The sequence below is a fragment of the Fusarium redolens genome (genome assembly GCF_020744475.1).
Source record: "Fusarium redolens strain MPI-CAGE-AT-0023 chromosome Unknown BKA55scaffold_1, whole genome shotgun sequence".
Lineage (NCBI taxonomy): Eukaryota > Fungi > Ascomycota > Sordariomycetes > Hypocreales > Nectriaceae > Fusarium > Fusarium redolens.
The window spans coordinates 3212331-3239843 of NW_025763664.1; the positions used below are offsets into that span (position 1 = coordinate 3212331).

General features: G+C 48.7%; 7 protein-coding genes across 7 annotated transcripts; 2 read left to right on the plus strand and 5 right to left on the minus strand.

Annotated features, from left to right (window-relative positions):
• Positions 1–2625: 2625 nt before the first annotated feature.
• BKA55DRAFT_532625 (putative exoglucanase type C) lies at positions 2626–4295 on the plus strand (the record flags this gene model as incomplete). The annotated part of the gene is made up of 3 exons (XM_046189366.1): positions 2626–3234; positions 3293–3859; positions 3927–4295. 3 exons carry the CDS (start codon positions 2626–2628, stop codon positions 4293–4295), a joined length of 1545 nt encoding a protein of 514 aa, XP_046056775.1.
• Positions 4296–5059: 764 nt separating this feature from the next.
• On the minus strand, positions 5060–6682 carry BKA55DRAFT_496517 (general substrate transporter; the record flags this gene model as incomplete). The annotated part of the gene is made up of 3 exons (XM_046186375.1): positions 5060–5459; positions 5513–6251; positions 6304–6682. 3 exons carry the CDS (start codon positions 6680–6682, stop codon positions 5060–5062), a joined length of 1518 nt encoding a protein of 505 aa, XP_046056776.1.
• Positions 6683–9497: 2815 nt separating this feature from the next.
• On the minus strand, positions 9498–11692 carry BKA55DRAFT_532627 (fungal-specific transcription factor domain-containing protein; the record flags this gene model as incomplete). Its single annotated transcript, XM_046189367.1, has 6 exons — positions 9498–10377; positions 10415–11044; positions 11101–11331; positions 11387–11487; positions 11542–11561; positions 11623–11692. 6 exons carry the CDS (start codon positions 11690–11692, stop codon positions 9498–9500), a joined length of 1932 nt encoding a protein of 643 aa, XP_046056777.1.
• A 3100-nt stretch (positions 11693–14792) lies between these two features.
• BKA55DRAFT_683085 (fungal-specific transcription factor domain-containing protein) lies at positions 14793–17769 on the plus strand (the record flags this gene model as incomplete). The annotated part of the gene is made up of 4 exons (XM_046198454.1): positions 14793–15017; positions 15083–15590; positions 15645–16386; positions 16437–17769. 4 exons carry the CDS (start codon positions 14793–14795, stop codon positions 17767–17769), a joined length of 2808 nt encoding a protein of 935 aa, XP_046056778.1.
• A 172-nt stretch (positions 17770–17941) lies between these two features.
• BKA55DRAFT_550331 (uncharacterized protein) lies at positions 17942–20863 on the minus strand. The gene is made up of 2 exons (XM_046191265.1): positions 20290–20863; positions 17942–20205 (listed from the first exon to the last, which is right to left on the minus strand). Exons 1-2 carry the CDS (start codon positions 20487–20489, stop codon positions 18117–18119), a joined length of 2289 nt encoding a protein of 762 aa, XP_046056779.1. The 5' UTR covers positions 20490–20863; the 3' UTR covers positions 17942–18116.
• A 387-nt stretch (positions 20864–21250) lies between these two features.
• Positions 21251–23539, minus strand: BKA55DRAFT_31118 (pyridoxal phosphate-dependent transferase). The gene is made up of 6 exons (XM_046185634.1): positions 23372–23539; positions 23186–23303; positions 22217–23127; positions 21922–22165; positions 21744–21870; positions 21251–21699 (listed from the first exon to the last, which is right to left on the minus strand). The coding sequence occupies exons 1-6, from the start codon at positions 23387–23389 to the stop codon at positions 21495–21497; spliced, it is 1623 nt and encodes a 540-aa protein (XP_046056780.1). The 5' UTR covers positions 23390–23539; the 3' UTR covers positions 21251–21494.
• Positions 23540–24390: 851 nt separating this feature from the next.
• On the minus strand, positions 24391–26010 carry BKA55DRAFT_550338 (superoxide dismutase). Its single transcript, XM_046191266.1, has 2 exons — positions 25394–26010; positions 24391–25344 (listed from the first exon to the last, which is right to left on the minus strand). The coding sequence occupies exons 1-2, from the start codon at positions 25659–25661 to the stop codon at positions 24821–24823; spliced, it is 792 nt and encodes a 263-aa protein (XP_046056781.1). The 5' UTR covers positions 25662–26010; the 3' UTR covers positions 24391–24820.
• Positions 26011–27513: the final 1503 nt, after the last annotated feature.

Sequence of the window (27513 nt, forward strand, 5' to 3'; positions counted from 1 at the left end):
TGCGTCCATTGACGCTCTCGCATCTTAAACTGTATATGGGTTGAGCTTAACTCAGGGTTATGTTTGTACGAAGAGCCAGGCAGCGTGAGGTGGTGAACTCAAAGACATGATTTTAACCTCAAGATATTGGCTGGACATGTGTAGATGGCTGATAGAGACAGGTACTATAGGTGATATGTGGTCGGCCATCACGTGTGCCAACTTGACTCGACCTCCATATTTCCTAAACCTGACCACAACAACCTCATTCTATCCTTAACACGGCCCCGTTAGGCAAAATACGTAACTTCAACACAGCATCATGCGTACTACCCAAATATGCAAGTCACCTCTGGACCCTTGCTGTTGCATAGCATTACATTGGCTGTCGAACCACCCAGACAAAGCAGCACCACGCTTTGGGGTAATCCGGAAGAACCTCCTCCACGATCCAATCCGTCCATTCTAATGCACCACATCACAGCCTAAGGAACGATTAACTTACACCCCGCACTTCTGAAATGGGCTATTCTGTATCTTCCGAAACAGTGGATATCACGTCCCACTGGGGTACTGGACGACTTGGAGGCGCCACCAAGGCGGTTCGAGCCGAGAAGATGCTGCCGATTCATGCAGGGTTGTTGACTTTGATACCCCTCGTTAGCCGTCTTCCGTGTCTGAAAGAGGTATTCCGTTCGAAAGCCTCGGCAGTCTGAGGAGCCTGTATTATCGTTGCGAGTGCTTCGAAGATTGGAGAACAGAGGGTAAAACCTCTCAGAATTGAGGCCGCGAAAACAAACAACAGCCTGGAAGAGCTCATAGATTGAGTGCAGCCAGTCAAGACCCGGCGGAACAATTGAATCACCGTAACATTCGTGTCGATTGCGCGCTGCACATTCACCAGCCATCACATGAGACTACCAGTCACAAACAAGACCTGGTTGCCTGCCTACTTGCCTGGCAAGGCCTTTACACATGACCGGCAGGAGAATCCTGGTCTATAATCAACAATATGCCGGGGTTATAGCCACTATCTCGGTCATGATGTATCCGAAACTGCTGAATTTGGACGAAAAAGCTCTTCAAACCCTTACCTCCATGCGCTATGTCAGGGGTTTAACTTCTGCCACCTCCGCATTGCCCGGCAGCTGACCAACAACAGCTGTTTTCGAGATGAGCATGGGCGCACGACGAACACATGAACAAACTAAATTTGACGGAAATTCTTCCACGATACCTGCAGTTGCGGTCTTGAGACTTCTTTTAAGCGGACGGACTGAATCCCGAAGTACCGTGAGATCCCTTTTACCAGGACAACTCATCTTAGGTTCTACGGCTGTAATTGTTCCACCATCAAGAGCATATGAGCTATGAAACTTGAAGTCAAGTATACATCGCCAATGTATCGAGTTCCGGTTTGCAGATGGAAAAATGAACATCAGCGCCACCAAAGACTGATCAGCTGGAAGCGGATGCTCGACAGACAGCATGATGTCAAGGTGCTCTTCACTTCCATTAACAGACCAGTATGCATCAAATTGCCTCCAAATGGATATACAATCTTTACCGGAGCTACGGCCCACGGAAGCGATATCTACTGAGGAGCATTATGCCCGTGGTGTAAGGCACTTGTGGATCTAGAAGACAGGCTTCTCCATATTGAATCCAGACGAAGATGTCACAGCACCGCATAATTGGTAAACCACATGCTCGAATAGTGACAAACGGGCCAAAGTTTTGGGTCCTTGAGAGAATCAACAGGTTGTGGGGTCAGCCTCCTCACCAGAAGTACGGCTAAGTAGAATCAACCCTGTGCGGAGATCCATCTGGTAAAGATGGCAGGGTGATTGCAAGGTGACCGTTCACTCCTAGTTGCCTTTCCGGGATTGGTAACTAGACTACCTCACGATCATTCTGTGGATTATATCACGGGTCTCATTAGTCCACGGTAAAGAGGTGATGGAAGCGACGGCCCGAAAAACGAACGATGTTCCTATCCTTCAGAGGTCTGTGAGAACAATAATTCGGAAACTTGCTCTTATTCTTACACGGCCTCGCTAGTCTAAGTTACAAGGTTCCTCCAATGAGCGAAGATCGTGAGTGCAGCCTCTTCGGAGGCCAGACGTCGCTCTCCTTCGGGAACTGCGGACCGGCCTACTCGTTCTCTTTGCTATTGTAGGTATTCATCGGACACTTACCGTACGCCACCGGAGGCTATCACGGAGATCGGCTCAGAAACGGCCCCCTTGCAGTCACCGTACCTCATTGTGGCTCTACTCGACAAGTCTCCGCTCTGGAGGCATGCCATGCTTTGCCTGTTATCACCAAGTAAGACATCACTGGCTTAGCAAGGTTCCTCTCACCTTCATACTGTCCAAGGGCACGCGGCCCGAGACCCGGCTTTCTCCTAAAGCTCTGAAACTGGAGCCTCATCGGTATGGCGGCTTCTCTTTGTTGTTGATCGCTCCTTTCTTTCAAACTTAGACATGGGTGAAGGGGGCGATCTTGTAAGTTCCAGATCTTCTTTTCGACGAGTATATAACAAGCCCGGATCCCCAATCCAAATCAAACTCACCACTCCTCACTCATCACATCTTCTCCAGTCAACTCAGCCTCATCTATCCAACGGTCTAGCTTCACTTCACAATGTATCGCATCGTCGCAACCGCCTCGGCTCTTATTGCCGCTGCTCGGGCTCAACAGGTCTGCTCCTTGAACACCGAGACCAAGCCTGCCTTGACTTGGTCCAAGTGTACATCCAGCGGCTGCAGCGATGTCAAGGGCTCCGTTGTTATTGATGCCAACTGGCGATGGACTCACCAGACTTCTTCGTCTACCAACTGTTACACTGGAAACAAGTGGGACACCTCTATCTGCACTGACGGCAAGACCTGCGCCGACAAGTGCTGTCTTGATGGTGCCGACTATTCTGGTACCTACGGAATCACCTCCAGCGGCAACCAGCTCAGCCTTGGATTCGTCACCAACGGACCCTACAGCAAGAACATCGGCAGCCGAACCTACCTCATGGAGAACGAGAACACCTACCAGATGTTCCAGCTTCTGGGAAATGAGTTCACCTTTGATGTCGATGTCTCGGGTATCGGCTGCGGTCTGAACGGTGCCCTCTACTTCGTCAGCATGGACGAGGATGGTGGCAAGGCCAAGTACTCCGGCAACAAGGCCGGAGCCAAGTACGGAACTGGTTACTGTGATGCCCAGTGCCCTCGTGATGTCAAGTTCATCAACGGAGTTGTAAGTATTAACATAGAGCACGATCCAGGTTTGAGACAGAGGCTAACAAGTATTAAAGGCCAACTCTGATGGCTGGAAGCCCTCTAACAGTGATGTTAACGCTGGCATTGGTAATCTGGGCACCTGCTGCCCTGAGATGGATATCTGGGAGGCCAACTCCATCTCCACCGCCTTCACTCCCCACCCTTGCACCAAGCTCACCCAGCACTCTTGCACTGGCGACTCTTGTGGTGGAACCTACTCTAATGACCGATATGGCGGTACTTGCGATGCCGACGGTTGTGATTTCAACGCCTACCGCCAGGGCAACAAGACCTTCTACGGTCCTGGATCCAACTTCAACATCGACACCACCAAGAAGATGACTGTCGTCACTCAGTTTCACAAGGGCAGCAACGGACGTCTCTCTGAGATCACCCGTCTGTATGTCCAGAACGGCAAGGTCATTGCCAACTCTGAGTCCAAGATTGCAGGCAACCCCGGTAGCTCTCTCACCTCTGACTTCTGCACCAAGCAGAAGACCGTCTTTGGCGATATCGATGACTTCTCTAAGAAGGGTGGCTGGAACGGCATAAGCGATGCTCTATCTGCCCCTATGGTTCTTGTTATGTCTCTCTGGCACGATGTAAGTCTAATGCAACCCTCTCATTCATATCTGATATAAGAACACGACATACTGACTCTCTCTACAGCACCACTCCAACATGCTCTGGCTCGACTCTACCTACCCCACCGACTCTACCAAGGTTGGATCTCAACGAGGTTCTTGCGCTATCACTTCTGGCAAGCCCTCCGACCTTGAGCGAGATGTCCCCAACTCCAAGGTTTCCTTCTCCAACATCAAGTTCGGTCCCATCGGAAGCACCTACAAGAGCGACGGCACCACCCCCAACCCTCCTGCCAGCAGCAGCACTACTGGTTCTTCCACTCCCACCAACCCCCCTGCCGGCAGCGTCGACCAGTGGGGACAGTGCGGTGGCCAGAACTACAGCGGCCCCACGACGTGCAAGTCTCCTTTCACCTGCAAGAAGATCAACGACTTCTACTCTCAGTGCCAGTAAAGGGCTTGCCGAGCTATCTAGCATGAGATTGAGAAACGATGTGATGAGTGGACGATCAAGGAGAAGTGTGTGGATGAGATGAAATTGATGTGGGAGGACAGGGGTTGGCTTTCAGTTTTCCGAATGCTTTGTGCTCTTTTTTTGCCCTTCGTTTGTCTCGCGCAATAAAAAGCGACCTTTGCCTCTATTGTTATATACATCGGTAGAAAATAGTTACAACTGTCGTTATCAACCTATCTCTTACCTGACTCGTTTTGAAGTTTCTGTATGAGTAGCGATTCTGCCGACTATCTCTCTAAGATAATCCATAGCTTTCTGGGACGCCCGTTCGGTATTCTTGGCAGGAAACGATGTGGCCAAGAAATAAATGTCAATATTGTCGTCAAGATGATATGGGAACACAACATAGCAGACCAAGATCTTAGGGATAATATGGGTGTTGCGAATATCCACTCTACTGTATGGATAAGGTTGGGGAGTTCAAAGAAGCTTCGAGCCCAACACAAAGGCAAAGCACTCCAGTGTCGACTTCATGATATGATATCTGCCCGCTACCTAATGTTACGCGATCTGGATCAGACATATCACTTTCTGGGTACTGGAGTTTTCCTGGGATCACAATAATGTCTCCATATTTCATTATATCCTTATATCAACACGTATGTCTAGGTAGATATACGCTAAAACGATTGCTTTCCACATCTCGAATGCCAAGATGTAAAATTATCCCATCTTGAATCTCCCATCAATTACAATAGATCTTCTTAAACAGACTCGCGCTTCTTCTCGCTCTGCTGAATCTCAGCCCCGTCCTTGAACTCCTGGGTCTGATGCTGAGCAACGTCAACGCCGAGCATCTGGGCACCCTTCTCAGTGTGATCGGCACCACCAAAAACAGTATCCATGTGCTCAAGGGAGATACCCTTGGTTTCAGGGACAAAGAAGAACACGAAAACGCAGAGCAGGATGTTGACGGCAAAGAAGAAGAAGAGGCACTTGAGGCCAGTCTTGGCGAGGAATGTTGGGAAGAACTGCTGAAAAATGGTGTTGGCCACATTCTGGCACTGAGAGGCCATGCCGACGGCCTGGGTTCGGACGTTGGCAGAGAAGACTTCACTTGTCCACATCCAGACACCGGCACCCCATGAAGGCTTGTAGAAGAAGCTGTAGATATATGTTAGTGTGTTATAAGAAAGGCGAAGCACGAGAAAACTCACATAAAGAGGTAGAGCATAACAACAATGCCAATAGCAGTGGGCTCGGTCTTGGGGGTGGGAGTAGCGAGGCCAATAACGGGAACAATCAACATGCAGACAGCCATACCCGCGGCACCGACCATGAAGAGCCATCGGCGACCGAAGCGATCGGCGGTCCATACAGCGTTCAAAGTGAACAGAATACCCATGGTGGCCCACAAAGCGTTGATGAGGTTGATCTTTTCAGTTGAGGTCCAGACTTGCTTGTAAATGGAAGTGGAGTAGGTGTTGAGGGTACCCTGGCCGGTGAGCTGCTGGCCGACGTTGAGGACAACAGCAATACCGAAACGCTTCCTGATAGAGGGGTCCTTGAAAAGGGCACGGTATCCGGGGCTGATAGCCTCCTTCTCGTACTCGATAGCAGCCTGGATAGCCAGGACCTCATCCTCAACCTCCTCTTCGGTGTCACGGATACTTCGAAGGGCGGACCGGGCATCGTCGATCTTGCCCTTCTTGATGAGGAAACGGGGAGACTCTGGCTGGAATGGGAGCAGGACGATGACCAAGATGGGAACGAGGACCTGGAAGATAACGACCATGCGCCAATCCCACTCGCCGAGCTTCTCTCGATTCTTGCCGCAGGCGAAGTTGATCCAGTAGGCAATAAAGGCACCGACCGAGTAGAAGAGTTGCCAGAAGGTCATGACCTGACCTCGAATCTCAGGGGGAGAGACTTCACCAATGTAAACAGGGCCAGCAGCTGGAGAAAGTCAGTGACCAGATACAGGAGCTGGTGAAAGTATATAACTTACTGAGAGCGGTACCCTGACCAATACCGATGAGAACACGGCCGAGAATGAAGACTCCAAGCTTTCCCTTGGGGGCAAAAGCCTGAATGATAGCGGCGATGATGGTGATGAAGCAACCAATACCCATACCGGCACGTCGGCCGAGCCAATCAGCCAGGGGGCCACCGATGAAGAAACCACTGACGATAGCACCGATGGTGTAGCATGTGTTGATGAGACCGACTGTGTAACTGTCGTTCTTGAGGTCGAGGTTGAACCAGTTCAGCCAGTTCTCCGAGGCCTGGAGAGCGTTGAAAACACTGGAGTCAAAGCCGTAGAGCGTCATACAAGACGCAGCTACCATGGCAATGAACCAGTTATAGACTCTGGTCTTGCTAGGCATGTTGGCGTTGTTTGGCCCTGTGCCTGTTTTTTTCGGGTGTCTTTTATCTAGACTTGCCGATTATATGACTCAAGAATGAGAAAGGTCGGTCTCGAGAGGAGGCAGAGAAGAGAATGAGGATGGTGGGACGAAGAACAGAGGAGAGAAGAAGTGAAGATGATGCTTCCCTTGTTATCTTTTTATCTCGAGATGAGGAAGGAACCCCCAGAGGCTAGAGCCGTCTTTCTTGCCCCCAGACCCCAGACTATGTCTATCCTAGGTTAACCCCAGACCTGACCCCAGGATGCGGTTGCGGTTTGCGTTGCGGCTATGGATGGTTTACGGACGGACGCACCTTCCCCACCATCCAGAAGCCTCTACTTGTAGTAAATCTGATGTCTCAACTTTGAATGGCTAGACTCTCTTTCTGCTGTTTTCGTTGTCTCCTTAAATTTTAACTTGACTATTGACTCGGAGGTCTCGAGGATGAGGCAGCATTTACATCCATCATTTACGCCCGTAACTCGGCCCCTGATACTTGACGATAAAGCGTCTAGTATATTGGTTCCATGTACATATCCCTCTTATCGAACGTTGAGGATTCGCTTAATTGTTGTTGTTTCCACTTTTCTAGCACTGAGTCTGATCCCTTCATCCCATCGTCGAGCCTTCAAAGTTCAAACCCCCGCAACTTTTGAAAGACTTAGCTCAAGATCGGAACCCCCAAAGTTGTATCCTACTCCCCCACGATTCATTTAACAAGAATCTAAATAATAGAATTCAATCCAATGTATCAAAAGAAGACTCCCTTAATTAGACTCGTGATGCTACTGTGCCGTGCCGAGTTCCGTCTGCCCAGGTCGCTAATCCCTGTCGAGTCCTCCACCGGCTCGGCGCCTCTGTCAGTTTTGGGTGGTATGCTCAACGCCTGTTGGAGCAATTTCTTTCTGGCTTTCTCTTAGACCTTGATTCTCTGTGGAATTGGCTTTCCTTGGGGGGAGTGGAGAATGGGGGGAAACGTCATTTTGCGGCTGATGGTGGCCATACCGCGTGGCCAGGTCGCAGGGCACCAAAAGCTACGATTGGTGGAATAACTAAGGAAATAATTACTCCGTCAAAATAGTCAAAATTTAACTCTGCCCGTCCTAGACCCGTTCCAAGCCTTGCTCCATGTATCCACCTCCACGATTCACCCGTGCGGAGTAGACCGCTTCTCGTTTTCCTGGATCTCTTCCCCGCATTGGATTTACCTTGGCTAGCTTGGATATGGAGAAGAATCTCGGGGAGAAGGCAAACAAAGATAAGCGGTTATTGGGAAGTGGTTACTCTGTGATCATTAATATTCTGTCTATTCCGTGTGCTGCGATACATTGCCATTAGTGACTGGGTCTGATGGCGCTAAACCACCTATTCCTCTGACAGTTGAGTCAACCTGAACAACACAGAGAGCAAAGGAACCCCAAAACGTAAGACTCAAGGGTCCTCCAAATTAACAGCGACCTTATGTATGTAGCAGACCTGGTCAAGGCGTGACATGACTTGATTGACTCCAAAACTGAACCACATAGCTTCAGCTTCAGCTCCCGCTCTAGCCAAGACATCGACCCCTTATTCAGCCCGATCTTACACCCTCTTACAAGTTGTCATATTGCATCTTGACCATTCCGCGTAGGCGACAACAACATACCACCACACCATAAATCTTAATGCCAAGTACGATTTAACCAGGGTGTCAGGCGCCACTGACAACAGACCGATGCTTCCTTTGTCTAACTAAGAAGTAGTATTCTACCTCGCAAGTGGGTAGCCTTTGTAGAGTATCTAGTATGGAAACTTCACGGTTTCTCTCTACGTTGCATGGTCAACACTGGTTGACTCTTCTAGGAGAGATACATATGACTCTTATGTTCAGCGAAGTTGGCCGATTGCTAACTGACAGCGAATACTGTCTTTCTGTTGTGTCTTGACTTCATCATTCCAACTCCTAATGACAGCATTGTCACCCCCAAACTTTGCGCCTGTCCCCAATTTTCATACACTAAACGATGCACAATTGCTCTCGGCTAAATGAGAATATATACAGCGGTGTTCAACATACTTCCCTCACTTTAACCAATAAGTTGCTTTACGGGAAACACTGAGGTTGCTACAACTGCATTATCAGATAGACAAGCTAACCAGGAGCACTAGTCGAGTGGCTGACCATAGGTCATAGTCGTAGAGTCACAGAAGGCATTGCCTTTCTGAAATAGGTAGGCTATTCAATCCTGCCAATGCAGCTCACACGCCATCAATTATCCTGATTCAATGGCATCTTCAAAATAATTGAGTCTGGACTTACTCTAGCAATACGCTTCGTCCAGAACACGGCTGCTCAACGGACATCAAAAGTATTACACAGTCGGAACATCCTGCCTAACCTATTGTATGGCCTTATGAAGACACAAGAATTGAGATTATGTGCCATTTTGGAATTACTTGAATGGTAACGTTTATGAGTATGCCTATGCATTTGATTTCCCTATATCTAACTTAGAGTCCAGTGCTAATGCTGCGGCCAACCTGTGTCAGTGGAATTGTAGACTCCAACTCCTCTACCAACACATTGAGTCAGTTATTGTACACTGCGTCTCGAAACACCACAAAGTTAGGCTTGAACTCTACCCTGAGAATCTTGGCCCCAGAGCGTGCTTTGGAGTTGAGCATGGCGAATGGTTCCACCGTCGTCTCCCAGAGACCGATTCTGGGATGTCTTATCGGCAGGTGCCACCGTGGACCATCTGTGTATATCAACTCCTCCCCATGGCATCCCCTTGAACTGCTGTGAGCTTTGTATTTAAAAACCAGCCTGAGTTTGGGGTGGTATACCTCTGCCCTGATACTGCAATTGATATCGTTCTCTAGCAGTATCACGTATTTGCTTTCGCCTCGAAAGTCGATCCACCATTTCCTGGGATATCATACCAAAACTTTCTCTCCAGGTCGAGGCATCTGCCCAACGGTCTCCGTAGGTATCTAATGTCTGCGAGACTTTATCGAGACATCTCAAGCTGCGATCAAGGTTATCGTCTCCACTCATTCCTTGGGGTTGTAATCGTCTTGGGAGAGGAGGGGCAGGTGCAGCACCCGGGCGAGAAATTGGAATTGGAACCGGCATTCCTGAAAGAAGCATATCTTCCGCATCCCTTAGAACCGCGAGGAACTGATTCGCCATAAAATAGACCCTCAACACGTCATGGTATGTATAGAATCCGGAGTTTTGCGCGCCATGTGCTATCTCATGGACAGTGTCAAGGTACGCCATCGAGTGCTCAAAAATCAGAATACGGTTATAGTCGGTGATGCTGGGTGCCCTGGCCGAGGGTGCGATACAGTAGACGTAGCTATACCTCAGCTCCTGGTCGAACAATTGTCGGATTTCAGGAGCCAAATTCGTCGGCAGAGTGTCTTGCCATTCCCGCATATCAAGACACATCTTCCAAATATAGGAGATTGGATCCTGCAGAGGCACCGATCCTGATTGATACAACTCCTGATACCAATGGGATTGCGCTCGTCGGAGTTGAAAGAGCAGCAGAGCAGGGTCTGCGGGTTGGGGACCAGTGATGGGACCTGACACAGAACTCTTTCTCGCGTTATTGGACGCCTGGGGGAAGGCGACATTGACAGTATCATCAGTAAACGAGAAAGTTCGGGCATGGACCATACTGATGGCACTAGAGAGTGTGGGTTAGCAGATGCGGGCTGGTTCACAAAGAAAGGGTGATGTAGACTTGCCGATCAAGAGCATAGACGCAGTAAAAGATCTTGCGTCGCATGTCCAGAGAAGATTTGTCAGGCACAGAAGACAAAGGAGGGTCTTGGTGAAAACCTAGGTCAACTATCGCGCGCGCTGTGAAACCTATCAAATGCCAGCTATCGAAGTGGGCAGGGTCCAACATGGCATATTGCGTCAATAGAAGAAGCGACTGGATTTGTGTCACGTATCCGGGAGTAAGAGCACCATCAGCATGATTCATAGCTCTTGAGGCATACTCGAGGCCAGTAAGATAGTGTGTATCTTGGCTACGTTTGCTTTGGGCTATAGAGCCAATGGCAAGGACCATGTACACCATCCAATAGTCTGAGTCTTTGATAGTCCGGGTATCTTCTTGATATATGTCGTCAAGAGCGGTTAAAAGAGAGGTTTCCAAAAAGCAGGGAAACAACGAATAAATGTTGTCCATGTAATGCTGCACCAGCACATGGGCAGTTTGCCTCGGGGGTAAGCGGGCTTGATCAGACTCTGGAAGGGCATCGTTCGTTGTTGCCGCCAAGACTAGTCTAGCAAACGTCATGTTTGTTGATATAGGTTCAAAGTCTCGCGTTGTAGCATTGACAGAACTATTGAGGCATATTAGTAACAACATCAAGGACTGAACTTGCTGTTTAGTACTTACAGAAAGCCAAAGTCGGATACAAGAGAGTTGACATCAGAAGTCTCCCGCTTTTGTGCCGCTTTGCGATGTATAGCGGCGCGAATGAGCGCAAGAGAATCTCTACGGTCCATCTGTTGCACATTAAAGACCGATGCATCCGTATCATGGAGTGCAACGGATGCCTTGCGTGATTTTGCAAACTGAAGCCGTTTTTCAAGCTTTTCTATGCGTAATTCCAAGGCCGCCACGTAACTGAGCACAAGAATTAGCTCGGTTCTTCCTCTCAACGACCAAGTTATCGACTAACCTTCTTTCCTTGCCTCGAGCGAACTGGTCATTTGCCGCTGAACATTCGTTTGAACGGCCAGCCTTTTCACAGGCTGTACAAGCAGGCAATTTGCCATCACACTATATGATGTTAGCCTCTGCCCGCAACATATGAACGGCAAGCTAGTTGTTTACCTTGACCTTGGCAGCGCGGCCTTATACATGGAGTCAGTCAGCAAACTTGGCCCCTCGAAAGAATATAGGCTCACTACTTACACCGAGAGCAGGCGGACACTGGCCTTGACACCCTCAATAGAGGATTGTGAGAGAAACTTGGACGTGGCATTTTGTTAGCCTGTAGATGCCGAACTAACAGAAGGTATGCAACGAGAAAAGTCCTGAAGGACTGATATTGCAGAGTGTCCGTCCAATCAACTACAACAAGCGTAACGAATAGAGCTTGGCTGGCGATAGTAGTTAATGGGTGAAGTCTGGGGTAACAGTTCGTTCGAGTGTCGTCAAATTTCTCCACTCGGAAGCGGGACAATTAAGACCACGAGGACCAGGTTGGTTCCAAAAGTCAGTGGGCAAGAGCCAATAGATTGACCTGTAGTCTAAGCCGTCGACTCCGGTAATACGAAGAGATTGTAGTTGACCTTGAATAATCTAAAAGAGCCTGACCACAACGAGAAGCGCGATCAGAAAGGGGCGTGGAAAATGGGCGTGGTCTTGTGCAGGTAGTCAATCCACTGTTCCGTGGCGTCGTTGGCTAAGGTAGTTCTTCTGAGTGGACGGTTGCGGGACAATCATCCAGGAATGGACTGAAAGAACTCGATGCGTCGATAACGCGTTGTATGGGGGTTTCAGACCTCTCTCTAAGTCTCTGAAAAGGACTGGCTCAGAAGATGACGAGAGGAAAGTGACAGCTCATTCGCAACACATGGCAATGTAGTTTGGGCGAAAACAAAGATAATAAAAGTGCTATTGTCTCATCAAGTCGAGTCGTGTCCCTCGAGTTGTCGAGCGGGGCGGGGCAACAAATGTGGGTGGATAGAGGATAGATGGCGTAGTGCGGTTATACAGCGGCACAGATGACGATTAGCAAGAGGTACAGGTCCTATGGTCTGTAATGGGCAGTTTTGGTATTGAAGAACGTATTGCTATTTCTGACAGTGACAATGGTTGTTGTTGTTGTTGTTGTTGTTGTTACAGTTGCATCAAGGATGACAGCGACATAGGTGTAAGGAAGAAAAAGATAAGGCGAGCCTCCATGACAGTACGGACAAGTCAGATACTATAGGTAGGTAGGTAAGCTCATCCCAGGCAGGCGTCAGTAGAACAACTACCTCGGTTGATGATCGTAAACTCTATTCATCAACCTCACAACAAGATTACAAGGGACAGTGATCAATAACTCCCCGAAGCTTCAATATCTAAGGTATATATGCCAACTCCTACTAACAAATTTCCCTGTGCACAAAGGTTCCGAACTCTATCATCTGCTGTCTTATGTCGTATTAAGCCACAGAAATACAGAGTCAGTAAAAACAGTGCGAATTTTGGGATACGGCAAATCTGAGACGGACGGACCGGAATCGTTTCCCCGATGCACGTCAGTTCAATGCTATACTTTAAATACTGCCGAATACTCATATATGTACGTACTTGACCTGCAGAACACTGTATAATCGTAGCCCCCTCAACCTCGTTACGACATGTCAAGCAATATTGATCTGAATAGAGCTACAGCTTTCTCTACTTCAGATCGAAACTCGTTCCGCAATGGGCTCAGCTGAGCGCATCATACTTGGACTAGCGATAAGTAAATACTATAACATTATTAACGACTGACTTACAGTTTGTAAACGTGAGTACTTGAGTAGCCTGTAAGATTGAGTTTTGTACAGCGCTGGTCCACACAAAACAAAGTACCGGTATCAAACATTGAACGTGGGATGCCAAGGTTTTGTAGCTTATTTATCAACTGATGGAGGCTGAACAGACTTCAAGGTCAGGATAATATTAGCGGGTCTTGTGAGCAAGACATCCATGGCAGATGAAAACAGAAGAAATCATGCATGCATAACTATTCGCCCGGCTGGATGTTCGGCTGGAGGAGCATCAATTCCGCTCGGTACTTGAGTATCGAGTTCAAGTTCCGCAACCCATAACACGATGTGACACGATGTTCGGTCAAAGCTGGAGTGGGCTCTATCAGATTACGGCAGATGCCTGAATCTATAATAGGGAATCGTACATAGGTCCTTTACGTGTTGTTGAGGGACATCCTGACCATATTTGGCCTCTTTGCGCGACATGTCATTGCTGACACGAGTATCGCATATCGATCGTTCTTCGTACGCACGCCATCGAATGTCGTATATAGCTTCTCAGCCACATGATCCACGTGAGATGCATGTCCTGGAATCAACGTTGAAGGGTCCCAGAGCGGGCTGACCGAACAATACATTTCAGCACATTTCAGCACCCGTCATTCAAGGATCTGCACTAAAAGAAGCTAAGACTAGTCCTGTCGAGGTAAAGCTAATTTTCGTCCAACTTGTCTGGGGCGGGTTTCCTGAATGAAACCAACCTTTCATGAATGTTGAAACATTCATCACTCAGCCAATATGTTGCGCCGAGTTAAACAGCCCGTGACTTCTGGTACTCATCACGAAACCTGCAAACCTTATCCTTTTAGCGGATTCAAGCAAATAAATTGTGGTCTAGACCAGCGACAGATTAATGTCAAGATCCATTCTCTCTTAATTTCCACCCAAGTCCCTAATCCTCTAGGTCAACTTACCAAGGTACTGGTGATGCGTTGACATCCATACCTGACCTGCCTAGCCTTTTGTGCCGCTTTCAACTCCAGTGGAAGCTTCAAATTTCTCAGGGTCTCGTTAGCGAGCATCGACTTTGAACAGTTTCCCCGCTATTGCGACCTCGTTTGCCCTGGACGCTTGGGCATAGCAAGAGTCAAACAGCCAATCAACAGCTACTAACCTGCCCACGACCTGTTGCCTTGCCCCTCCTTTCCGCCCGGGCGTCGTCGAACTGGAAATGACCTGCTTTTTGGCGTTCATACCATCCATACACAATCACCTTGCCTGTGTCCTTCACCAAATACTCCCTACAACACAATCGTCTGACCGATATTATTCAGTCAACCAGCGGTGATGCTGCCATCAGCGTATATATCTCTTACCATCACGGATTGTCCATAAACGCCTGCTCTGGTCCTGGAGCTATACTCTATCGTCATCGTTTTGGTCACTTTCAAGGCCCCGGCCCGTCCCTGTGCCCTGCTTGCTTCATCTCCATTCCTCGTGTGCGTAACCGTGCATCTCAGCGCATCGGCCTCTCGATATCGATAATCTCGGCATCGGATGCCTGCGCGCGATCAAGTTCAACCTACCTTATAGGCGATTGCGCCGATACATCCAATGGACCCGGCAGACATCTTCCGACAAGGCTTCGGCCAAGTCGCTCCCCGCCAGAATCCCGTCTTCATGGGTCACCCTCAACATCATATGGTCCAGTTCCAGCAGCAGCCGCCACCTCCGCCGGCTTTTAGGAAACCTGTACAGCAGACCGACGAAACTTCGGATGGCGACGGCTCGGGTCACCGCATTGCCCACACTCTGACAGCTTGTTGCCGTTGTCGACAGGTACCGACCCGACCCTCTTGTTGCAACTCGATATCTGAGCCACATGCTAATATACTCCTGCATAGAGGAAAACCCGCTGCGATCCAACTTTACCCCGCTGCTTGCCATGTGAGAGATCCGGATCGACCTGCGAATACCTTGATGCAGCCAAAGGTCGCAAGATCAACAGGCATTATGTTATTAGGCTACAGGACAAAGTCAGGCAACTTGAGGCGGAGCTCAGCCAATATACCGACGACGAAAATGAGTATCCTAAGAGTAACGAAGACATGGTACGGCCGGGCGGAATGGTACGTCTGAATGGTGGCGATGAGACCCCTCGATACCTAGGACCCAGTAGCGGTATCGCAATGACACGTCTTCTTATGGAGCAAGCGAAACGATACACGGATTCCAAACGCATCTCCGATCTCATCCCCAGTGTCCGCGCCAGACAAGCTCGTATGCAGTCTATACAAATGACGGGGCCTTCGGCAAGGAGAAAGAGTTATCCTATGATTAGCCAACATCCAGCCGAAAGTTTGCCCACCAGAGCTGTTGCAGATAAGTTACTGGAGATCTTTAACCAGAAAGGTGAACCTCAATTCTATTTTGTACTACTCCATTGGGAATGCTAACTTATAGAAGCTCAACTCTTCTGGCCGGTTCTGCACGAAAAGGATCTTCTGCAGGATTTAGATGCGGTCTACAATGGCGATTCTGATCCATATCGACTTTTCATTGTCAGAATGCTTGTAGCCATCAGCTTACAAAAGCTTGACACGCAATATGCTGGTTTGGCGGACAGCTACTACTTGGCAGCAATGCAATTATTCGAAGATGTCGTCCGCCCCAAGGATCTCAAGACATTGCAATGTCTCGTTCTTCTTGGAGAATATTCGCTTCTCACCCCTACAAGGACACCGATCTACTATGTGATCGGTCTGGCAGCTAGAATATGCCAGCAGGAAGGACTAGCCAGCGAGAAGACTATTTCTACAGGGTATAACTTGGATGCTAAAACAATCGATATGAGGAGGCGAATTATCTGGACTGTGGCCGCGATGGAATATGGCTTGGCGCACAGTATGGGCAGGCCCAACAATTTTGCAACAGGCGACGACCGACTGGACGTCGAATTCTTCGCAGCAGTTGACGACGACAATATCACTGACCAGGGCATCCAGCCTGGCCCTCCCAGTGAACGGAAACTTGTTGCTATTCATTTCTACAGGATGAGAATGTGCCAAGCCGAGATCCGAAGAGCTTTGTATGAGAAGAAGAAGGAAGAACCAAAGAACGACTCACACCCTTGGTTTGCAAGAATTGAGAAGATGAACAAAGAATGGCTAGATGCATCACCTACAAGCCCTGATTGGTGCAAGCCTTGGTATGCCCCCTCCGTAAAATTTGCTGTCTATATCTAATGCGATTCGATAGGTTCACCGGCAGATATCATCAGATGAGGATATTCATGTATAGACCTTCTCCGCAGATTCCAAAGCCATCACCTCGCGCCGCTGCGATTTGTTACGAGAGCGCAGCGTATATCATCCAGCTCAATGCTAAGCAGATGGGAAGTGGCGCAGATCTCACATGGGTTTTCCTTCTGACCGTGAACATGTCGCTTAACACACTCTTATGGACTGTTTCGTATCCAGAGGTGCGTCAAGCGCATCCCCGCCACGAAGTTGAAAACCTCGTTCAGACTTCCATGGAGGTTTTGGATCGTTGTACAGAAAGATGGCCCGGAACTGCATCCGCCTCGCAACTTTACTCCATCTTCTCGAAAGCTTGTTTACAGGGCTATGATGAACGCCCTATGACGGGACAGACAGCCGGCTTCTTCACCACGCCCCCTTCCTTCGCGGACCCTAACTCGCCCGAAGCCTTCCAGAACCTTCAACAAGCTCAAGCCCCTTATCAGAACCCACCCCAGTTCAACCACGTCTTCAACTCACCACCAGAGGCCATGAATGCTTACGCCTTCGATCCCAACTTTCCTCCACCTCAGCCGAGCTTCAGGTCTAACTCCATCTTCTTCAACCCTGCGAGCAATGAACCTACGGGGCGAAGATTCTCGTACTTCCCACCCGACTTTATGCAACCCAGCGAGACCATGATAGATGACCCAACACCGCCAGCTACCACAACCCCTGAGCAACATATGACATCGCCTCCGGATCACATGTCCGAGCAATTGCCAACTCCTCCTGACAGCATCCCGACCGGCAACATGGCAACACCAACACCTAGTAATACTTTATCGCCCTCAAACACCATGACAGCCCATCCTACACCAATCATGCAGCATGCCTCGCCAGCTGGAGTTCCCCTGGTGCCCGTGCAGACAAATATGTCCCCCCCTATTAAGATTGAACCATCTCACCGTGGGCCCACGTTTGTTGTACCCCAAAATCCACAGGCTGCACCTACCCAAAGGCCTCTGCCAACTCCAAGCGGCATTGGCGATTGGTTCTCGCCTCCTGCACCATTTATTTCCCCGTACGCCTTTAACAACATGAGCAACAGCTTTTTCAACGATTCTATGGCTAATCCCGGGAACTATGGCGATATGCCAGGCTCTGGTCTTGGGCTACAGAATATTCAAGGAGGGAATGCCCCTCCTCAGTTTGACTATGGTTTTGCTCGGCAAGGTAGCCTTACACAGTCTCAGCAGCTTGAGTTGATGAATGTGCTCGAGACTGAGGGTATGGGAGACATTGACGCATTCCTCAACGGGGGAAATATGTCTAACAACAGGTGGTATTAAGATTATTGCTAAACACAAGATAGGATGAAATGAATTCAGGTAACGGATTGGTTTCACAGGATATGTAAGCATGGGCGGCGTTTCTTGGTTATAAAGCATTAGACATTGTCTGCGGAAGGACGCTGAATTATAGACCTGCTCTTGTTCCAAGTCTTGTTCTATACTATATGAGACTCTTTTGTCATGACAAGTTCCGTCCCGAGATCACGCAGTGAAGTCCACGAAATGTCATCATTCGGATATCAAGCTTACTCTTCATCATTTAAGGTTCCAGCATGGGGGGAGGCGACACACCAACTGAGTGGCCAAAAGGGCAACCAAATAAATACGGGGTTAGCAAAGAGTCGTTATGGCGGCATAGTTTGTTCTCCGTCTTCAAGGCTCCGCCTCTCTGGAAGGCCAGCCAGTGAGTCTGTCCTACTGACAGCCTTCTTAGTACGCTTCTTGCGTCGCGTGGTACCTGTGACGATGGGTGCTTCCTGCACCCACTGTGCGATAAGACTAGCCCTCACAGTGCAAACGGGATAGTCCTTGCTATCGTCGTCAGACCATCCCTTGAGACCTGAATTGTTAGTAGATGTGGCATTGGATGATGAACCATTGGCAGCAGCGGCAGTTGCAGCACGTTGTTTCTCATCGCGCTTCTCTCTGGCCTCAATGGATGCGCGGAAGGTGACCTCATCACAGACTCGTTCATCGTTAAGGGCTTCGCAGACTCGCTGGTCATGTTCCCGCTTGCGCTGTCGACGCTTGTCTGCCGGACTCAGTACGGCTGGTCTAGTGTTATCAGATCCACCATTGATTAGAGATGCGGCGGCGGCGGCAGCTTCCTTACGAGAAGCGCCGATGTGCATCTTCGAGATATCCTGGGGGAGGGTATCGTATAAGAACGGGAGGGGCGCAGGTATGCATAAGGTCTCCCACGAGGCGCTGAGCTGTAGCCAGTTGTCGTCGGCGCGGCGGAGAATTTCAACCCAGTCAGACCGAGCAGGGGAGCGACTAGGTTGGAAGACCGGATAGCCATCGGCGAGACGGATCAGTCTTGCCGCCATGTAGGTGTGGCGTTGAAGCTCCTTGGCCGAGGTTTGGGCGAGACAGTGACAAAGGAGGAGGGAGTGGAGGGCGTCGGCCATAAGGGGGTGGTACGTCGACCATTCGCATGTCTGCGGCATAATGGATGGCTGAGTTTTGCCATTGGAGTTTGTTACCTCTTGATTAGGATAGGGAGGGAGGTCTGAAGGAGGGACGGCGGCGAAGAGTTCGGAGATGGTGTAAGTGGTATGTGGCTCGAGAGAGTATGTAGCCTCAGAAGGCCGAGGATGGCGAGCGCCTTTTGCGGAGTTATTAACCCGGTCATTAAAGTCCTTTGCGATGGAGGATGGTAGATTGGGCGCGTACTCGAAATGTGACATAAAGGTGAGGAGGTCTCGAAGCGCCCACTTTGCATATTTCTTGACAAGCTTTCGCGCTTCGGTCTGTTTATGAAGAGACTTTTCTTCAATCTCTGGCGGCTTGCAGCCACTGACTTCTGGATCAAAGGCCTCGTCTGGGCTGTGCGTTTCGGCATGCCCATTCTGGCTCTGAGTTGTTGGGATGCCATCTTCGATATACTGACATGCCAGCGATAGATACGCCGCGCCACGAAGGAATAACAACTGACATTCTAAACTACTCGGTTGATCTTTCTCAGATGGGATAATTTCCTGACGCCATCTTCTGCCTCGATGTGAATGCTGCGACTCGAGTTCGTCCCCACTGGGTCGATGGGGCTGTTGATGTATTCGACACACTGTGAGAGCGACGGTCAAGTCATGAGCCGCACCTTCGAAATCCTCCTTAAAAGTTTTGACGATTGCACGCGTTCGGAGAGCTTCGCCCTCGTTGGGCTTCTCGGATATGATGTCTGTCAAGGGTTGCAGACTAGTAGACTCTGCCAACTGGCGGGAGGGTATTTTCTCATGAAAGAAATGTACATATTTGGCATCTGGATCCTGTGGGTTACGCAACAGCACCAACGCCCCAATCTCATCTATTGGAGACGCACCCTGCATTGTTGCAACGCTGCAAGCAATTTCGTCTAGATGGTATGCGCGGCTAAGCTTCTGGCTTGCCTGCTCCCTCATTCGAAACTTGCGCTCGCGGCTCAATCTTGTCCCATGTCCTGGTCCTGTCATTCCCAATACAGACATCGAAGATGCGCCGGGTAGCCCACCATGCACGTTGGTCAACACAGGTGAGGCAATATCACTAGCAGCTCTCACGGCGAGATTGGTGGCTTCGTCAACGAGACGGCGAATCTTCAGTAGGTCATAGAGGACGGCAGGGTCAATAGGGCACGGCCGAGGGGTATTGTAGTTGACGTTGGCAATTGTTTCGAGAATCTCGATAGGCATTTGGAGCCAAGGACCGTGGAAAGAAGATATATATCGCCAATGCCTAAGGTAAAGCGTTAACGCCGTAATCTAATGGATCGCAAATGGCAACTTGGCAAGAAAATCAGCGGCGCATAACCAAACATACTTGTTCCGACAAATGCTAAGTGTCTGGAAAGACGAAGACGAAGAAGAAGATCCTTCCTTAGACGTCTTGGGTTTCTTCTTTTGACTCCCTCCATTTGTATCCGTAGCATTTGAGGTTTGTGGATGCGTTTGCGAAGCGTTGTCAAGGGTCGCATTCTGCCCCTCACCACTAGAAGTCTGATTGCTTTTTTTCTTTGCCATTTTTATTACTGAAATAGCGGCGTGGGCGAAAAGTGCGAACAGATGCTTTGTGCGCTGGTATACAACCTCGAGATCTCCGAACCGGCTTGATCGCAGACCGCAATGCGTAGATCGATCAAGGGTGTATTCTGGTATCGAAGACGTGGGGTAAGTGTAAAGAATCTAGTTGCGACGATTGCATGAGGGACGAGATGAAAAGCTAAGAAATTCCGACTATATTGATGTTGGCTGGGAGGGAGAAAGCTCTTAAGGATTTTGTGGCCCAAAAACAATAAAATCGTCGGACTGATGATGTGCTCGAACGCAGGCAATCGTCGTCTTTTCTCTGTAGTAAAGTAAGGTGGTTTAGATATGATGTAAATCACGTGAAGGCATAGAGCTGCGAAGTTGCTGAGGAAGGCGCCTTTCAACAATAAGCGAAGGGTAACCAGCCGCAACCAGGAATGAAAGCTACCTTTCCTAAGGTGTTCATAATGGAACAAATTGGAAATACCTATTGATCTAAGATCATTTATAAGTTTGCCAATCTTTAAATGTCATCCTTGGGCTCTCTCTGTCACGGAAGGTCATGCTGAGATATCTTTTAGGTCTTCTCTGATCATCTTTTCATATAAAAGCTCTTAGTTCCGCGAATACACTGTCCCTGGCGAGAAGATGAAGACAAAGTCTGAAGCACCTATAATAAATGGAACCTCTGCAATTCTTCTACTGTTGGATAATTGACTTGGCGTGACCCGAGATACCTTTTTTTTTTTCTCTTTCTCCCTCTAAGGGAAATAAAAAAGCATTAACTTAAGTAGATTAGGATGTGAAATTAATGTGTAAATGACTGCGGATATTCCCATACATGAGACCTATCCCCAACGGCTTATGTTGCGATCCACGGATACACAAAGATACAAATATCACCCCAGTTTCATACAAAGCGCCCATGATGCACACCGAGCTCTTCGGTCCCCTCCTCATATAAATTCAAATAAACATCAAGCTCCTCTAAAATATGTGTCATTGCTCATAAACAAGGTCGCGCTCATTGAACTCCTTTTCGGATGTTAGATAGGGGAACTTCTCCCGTAGCGGTAAATCCTTTGCTGTCCCAAGCAATCGTGGTATTGGTGCGCTTTTTGTGATGAACTCGTTGCAAAGAAATGATATCAAGGCCTGTATATCTCGCTTCGTCGTCATGGGACCGAGACTTGCGCGAACGATACTACTCCGTCAGTTGATGAATTTGTTGATTGTGATGAAACATACCCTGTTGGCTTATTATGTATGACTGCCATCTCACTCGAACCACAGGCGTGTCCGCTTGAGAAGATTCTGTCCCATTCCCAGTCCTCATAATCCAAGGCTTTAGCGACACCACCAGGACAGCAAACGCCTGAAGCGCAGTCGTCAGCAGAGTTAACATGTATCCAGATGATGTCCTTACCTCCTGCTCGTATGTATACTCCGGCGCTATTGGCAAGCCTCTCTACCTCCGTCCAGGGGATATATGAACCATCCTCTCTCATAATGTTGAAGGCAAAAGTTGGTCCCTGGAGTGAAGGATCGCCATACATGAATGGACTATCGACATATAGCTCGATCAATGGAGACCCGTTTCGGTGCTTCAGATCCACAAGACGTTCATATAAGTAGCGAGCGAGGTAACAGCAATGACGAGATATCACATCCTGCGATCAACGGTCAGTTAATCTTAATTTTAAAGTGTCATGACAACTCACCATTGAGCCATAAAGCCTAAGGTGTGTATCGATGGCCACCCCAAGCGCCAAGATACTGTGAAATGGCAGTGTGCCATCCTCGACACCTTCATGGATATCCCATATCTTGTGCAGATCCCCCAACCCGGGGACTTTCTTCATAACCCGGGTGTCTTTTGAGGGGGATAACTGAGCAATTGTTCCTCCACCAAAGTATCTCCTCAAGTTCAGTATATGTCCAGACGCCCGCCGAACAACCAATGCTCCCAAATCAGGGAAGCCAAATATCTTGTAAAACGAAAGGCAAGTAAAGTCGGGTGCATTCATTGGATCGTGGAACAGGGAGCTGAGGGAGCTAGTCATGGCGAGAGCCGCAGCATCGAAAAGGGTATAGACATTTCGAAGCTGAGGGTGTTGCCGTATTCTTCTCGACCAGCCCTGTGGTAACCGGCGTCCACTAAGATTCGACTGGCCTGGATATGCGAACAAGCCCAGACTGGTCGATTTTCCTTTTCGGGACTGGCAGCTGAAAGGCCGTGAGATCCATTCTTCAACACTCTCATCATCTTCAAAGCAATGATAGTCCCCTGACGTGAGTGCACGAACCCCAATAATGCTGGTGTGGGCTTCTTTATGACATCCATACCAGAAACCCTTGGTAGGGGTCTTCTCTCCAATGTCCCGGAACGCGTCAGCAACGAGCTTGATAGCAGCCGTAGCATTGGCGACGAAGACGAGGTCGAAATACTTTGGATCAGCACCAAGAAAATTAAGGGCTTTTGCACGGATATTATCAACCATATCACCCGACAACTTTGCCGGGAGATTCTCTGAGTGTGGATTACCCCAAAGGTTACCAATCATTGCTTGGGAGAAGCCGGTTATAAGTGATCGCGCATATATGGTAGCTCCTCCATGATCAAGATAAGCCCCTGTAAGCAAGCGTCAGCGGATCTGAGGATGAAGAACGAAGGAGTAAGACTGGCACACCTTGTGCCATGTTGGGATACTCGTATTCTCGAAAATCTTCAACCGATGAGTTGTATTCCATGTCTGGAGAACGTATATCTCGCTCTGAACGCTGTTCGAGCGCTGTAGTTGTGTCTGCCTGAGCATGTAATCAGTCTCATTTCAAGATAGACAGATTGGTGGCTCTGGATTACAAAGCTGACGTACCATGACTGAGGGGGACATGGAGGCAGTTGATTGACAAGCAGCTGTGTTTGGGAAGGGAGATAGAGACTTCCCTGAGTATTAATGGACGCTGAGACAGTCTCGGAAGAAAAACGAATCTTCAACGATAAGAACCATCGAGATCGGGCAACATGTACTTTAATTGACTTTGCAAGCAAGGAACTATGGTCAAGGGATATCCGGGGATAAATCACCACCTTGTTCGCAACCGCTCACCAACCAGAATCGATATATGACACAACTCTGATCTGATCAGCCCGGTTCCTCGGCTTGGCCTGCACCTGCATCTGCACGTCCAAGCTAGGGTCGTTTCTCTTTTTTATCTCTTTTCCTCTTTCCATGTGATAGAACATTCCCGAAGTGAACGCTAGTCAGCTACTCAAGGCCAAATCAAGGAAGCAATGCTTATTGCGGTAACAAGGATTTGAAGAGACTTTGGCCAAGAGCTGCTTGATTGCTCAAAGGCTTAGAACCTTGAACGTTGAACGTTGACCGATGCTTTTCATGTTGTTGAGCTGAGCAGCCTGAGTTCCAGCTGAAAGAAGAGATGGATGCAGCTAAAATCCTTAGGCTTGGCTGGTCAGCTCTAGTGATTCTTACGTGCGCTAGGGCCGGGCCTCGACAACAATGATTTGGGGGCAGAAGTGCACTAAAATAGATGCAGTAGATCGATGGTTGCTCGGCATCCTTTCCAAACATTGCACGCAATCCCGGCCTTCATGCGAGCAGGGGTGTAATAGAATCCGGAATCTTCTACAGCAATCGACTGATACCGCTGCTTCATGAAGAAACAAGAAACAGCGCTTAAAATGAATCTTAATGCTTCACTGACCATCTCCTTCCTTTGAAAAGTGTTTTGTCTTCGATTTCTGAAAGCCCTGAGCGTATAAATTAACTTTGGTTGACAGATACAACTATAGTTCCTCGCGATTTTGTGAGCTTCTCACATGGAATCTGATAGCAGTTAAGCAGCTTGAATCTAATCAAGGAGTTTTTACAAAGGTTCCTATAAACTACTTAAGGTGATAAAATAAAAGCTTCCGAGATTTCCATTTAAGTGATAGATCAGCATTCTTATACGTACCCTGATATTCATCAACTGACATAAGATTTGTATTTCAATAGGCCAGTGATGGCCAGCACAACCCGTCTGCGCCGTACAATACTGGCCGCCAACCTGTGACCTCTAACCGCCGATTTGCATTCATTTTCACTTCAACATGCGCCACAGCCGTAAAGTCAAGGTTTCAAATAGGTTTTTTTTCTTCATTATGTCTGCTTGTCAACAGACTAGAACACCCTGCAGCTTGTATCAAGCAAGCTTTGTTAGTGGGAACAGCAATCTGCCTCCATACATGAATTTTTAATGTACAATCAACGAACTGAAATCGCCCCTCGCAGCATCAAACCCAGTTTCATCATTCACTCCCATCACATCGCAAGAACGAGAACAAAGACACCGGCCAAAGCAAGGTTGATCGGGAGCGTGGCAGACGAGGCACCGTTGGGACTAACAACGCTAGTCTCAGTAGAAATAGGCTTGCCACCAGTGCCTGTGCCGGATGGAGTAGGAGTGTTCGTCTCAGGGTTGACAGTCTCAGTCGGAGTAGGGAGGTAAGCTGGGGCAGTGAAATTCGACCCGATAACGCCCGGGTTCAAGTTAACAAAGTTGGCGCATGTCAGACGGGTCTTGTTGGCGTAATGAAGAACAAAGGACCGGTTGCCAAAGTAGGCGCCGATCCCTTCCTTGGTCGAGGCGTAGTAGTCGATGTAGTCGGCCGTGAAGGGGTCGCTGGTGATCTTTCCATGCTTTCCACTGTTGTCTCCGACCTGGCAAGATGCAGGTTTCTCAGGGTCACAGGGAGGCTCCTCGCCACGAGCAAAAGGGTCGAGATGGGCGAGAGTCGCGGTACAGTTGCCGTTCTCAGGGACAGGTTCAACGTGGATGTGGTATGCTATAGCAAAGTCAGATATAGTCTGGTTGAGTGATACTTGAGCAATTACTGAAGGGACCTCCCTCCTTGGGAAGGTTGCTGAACTGGACCTTGAACTGAACGCCGTGTCCATCGCTTGGAGCTTCAGCCTGGATGAACCCCTTGACATTGCCGTCGATTGCGGCATCTTTGAAGAAAGGCTCCTTAGGAAGGGTAGCCTTGTATTTGACACCAGGAGGGTTGTCGTTGACTCGGGGCGCATCGTGAGAGTCATCCTGGGCAATAACCTGTCCTGCAAGAGCCGAGAACAGGACGGTCACGATAGCTTGAGTGCGCATTTTGAGTGAGATGGTAAAGCTGTGCAATATATGTAGGCTGTGTGTAAGGCAAGCAGGTGCAACTTAAAGACCGTCGAGGCGAAGTAGGATCTCGATATTAAATGAATACGAGCGAGCGAAATGACCACTAGGGCCCGACAGGTTTATTCAGGTGCTGAGATTGGCTCAAAAGTGAATCAAAGGATCTTAGGTTGAGATGAGATGATGAACGGCAGTGACAATGACAGTGGCAGTGGCAGCCGGAGCTATATATAGCGTGGGCGCTGAAGCTTGCCAAGAGCGTCATCACTAGGTGATAATCCTAGAGGATAAATCAACATGGATTGGTCAAAATGTAAGCAGTTGTCAGTCCAAGCCGCATAAACGAGGAAATGCTAAAGTCCCCAATCCGTGTTGGGCAAAGCCCAGTATGAATTTGTGCATCAAAAAGAGGCTCTTCACCTCCCAGCGAATGAATTGCCTAGCAAATAGCGCGGGGGGAAGACGATCCATTCTAGGTCCTGCAGCAAGCAATAGTCTCCCTCTGCCGAGATATCTGTCCAACGATTGGTGCTTACAGGGGACAACCCGTATTCACGAGCGACGTGGCTTAGGCTTTGCTTGTTTCAAAGGACACGGCGCCATGCGTTTGTTCACCTTTTGATTCAACGGCTATGACGGCCAAGCACAGCATGGGGCATCAATGGACAACTTAAGCCCTTTGAAGGCTCTTCGGCACACGGAACCCCATGTTTGCTAGGACCGTGCTGGGGGTGGTGCATCACTGACAGGCGACAGACAGCCAACAAGCAACAAGGGAGGGTTGCGTAACCTCACACGGCGTCTAAGCAACATCCATTTACTAAGTCTTGGCTTGAGATCTTGCTGTTTGTGCCGCTGTTGCACAACAAGCCAAACCGTGTGCGAATGATGGCATCACAAATTTCCTTTTAATGAGATGCTCTCAACTTCCGAGCCTTGGTATTACTTCATTAGGGCCAATAATCTAAAGTCTCTGATAAGGCCGTCATCTGACGGAATGGAACCCTCCGTGGTAACCATATCTTGACTATCACTTTGGCGATCATAAACATGGCGCTTGCATATTTCGTTTCGTTTCGTTTCGTTTCGTGTTGAGCTCTGGGCAGAGGTGTTCCTGGAGCTATTGGAACGTGAAGCACAGAGCTCGAATGCCAAGGTCGCTTAAGACACCAATACATTTCTGCCATTCCAGTCAGAAGCTTAGCAGTTTTAATAAGCTCCAATGTATTCACCATTCAGTATCCTGGTATAATGCGACGAGAAAGTTCAGTTAACCTCCGTGATCAAGAACAACAAAGAAACAGTTACGCAGTTTTAGTGGCCACATGGCTAACTCACACACCTTATTGGTATTCAGTTGTGTGTCGGGTTTCAGAATATTCAAACTGCACGCCATGATTATGGTTGCCTCTTGTCAGCCAAGATAATATCTTGATTTCAACGTTACGCTGCTCTGATCCCGAATTCCGTGTTGGGGAAGATCAACTATTCTTTCGGATTTCACTAGGTTCACATCCTAGACCATCCGTGTAAGCCAGCATCTAAACATTGATTTGTGGGGATTATGGTTAGCACTGTTTGCTCAACTGCGGCCAGCATCAGAACAAATTAGGAAAAAATAACATAGAATAAACACGGAAATATGCATCTTACCCTGATAATCACACCGGAAATTTCAAAGCGTAGTCGTCCGTGCCTGGTCAAAATCCAGTTGACCAGTATGGGTTTATGGTGATATAGTGGCGCATCCAAGATGTGGCGGTGCATGTGGCTCATTCTCCAGCCTTGTTGCTGAGGCAGGAAAGGAGCTAAACGGCGACACATTGACGCA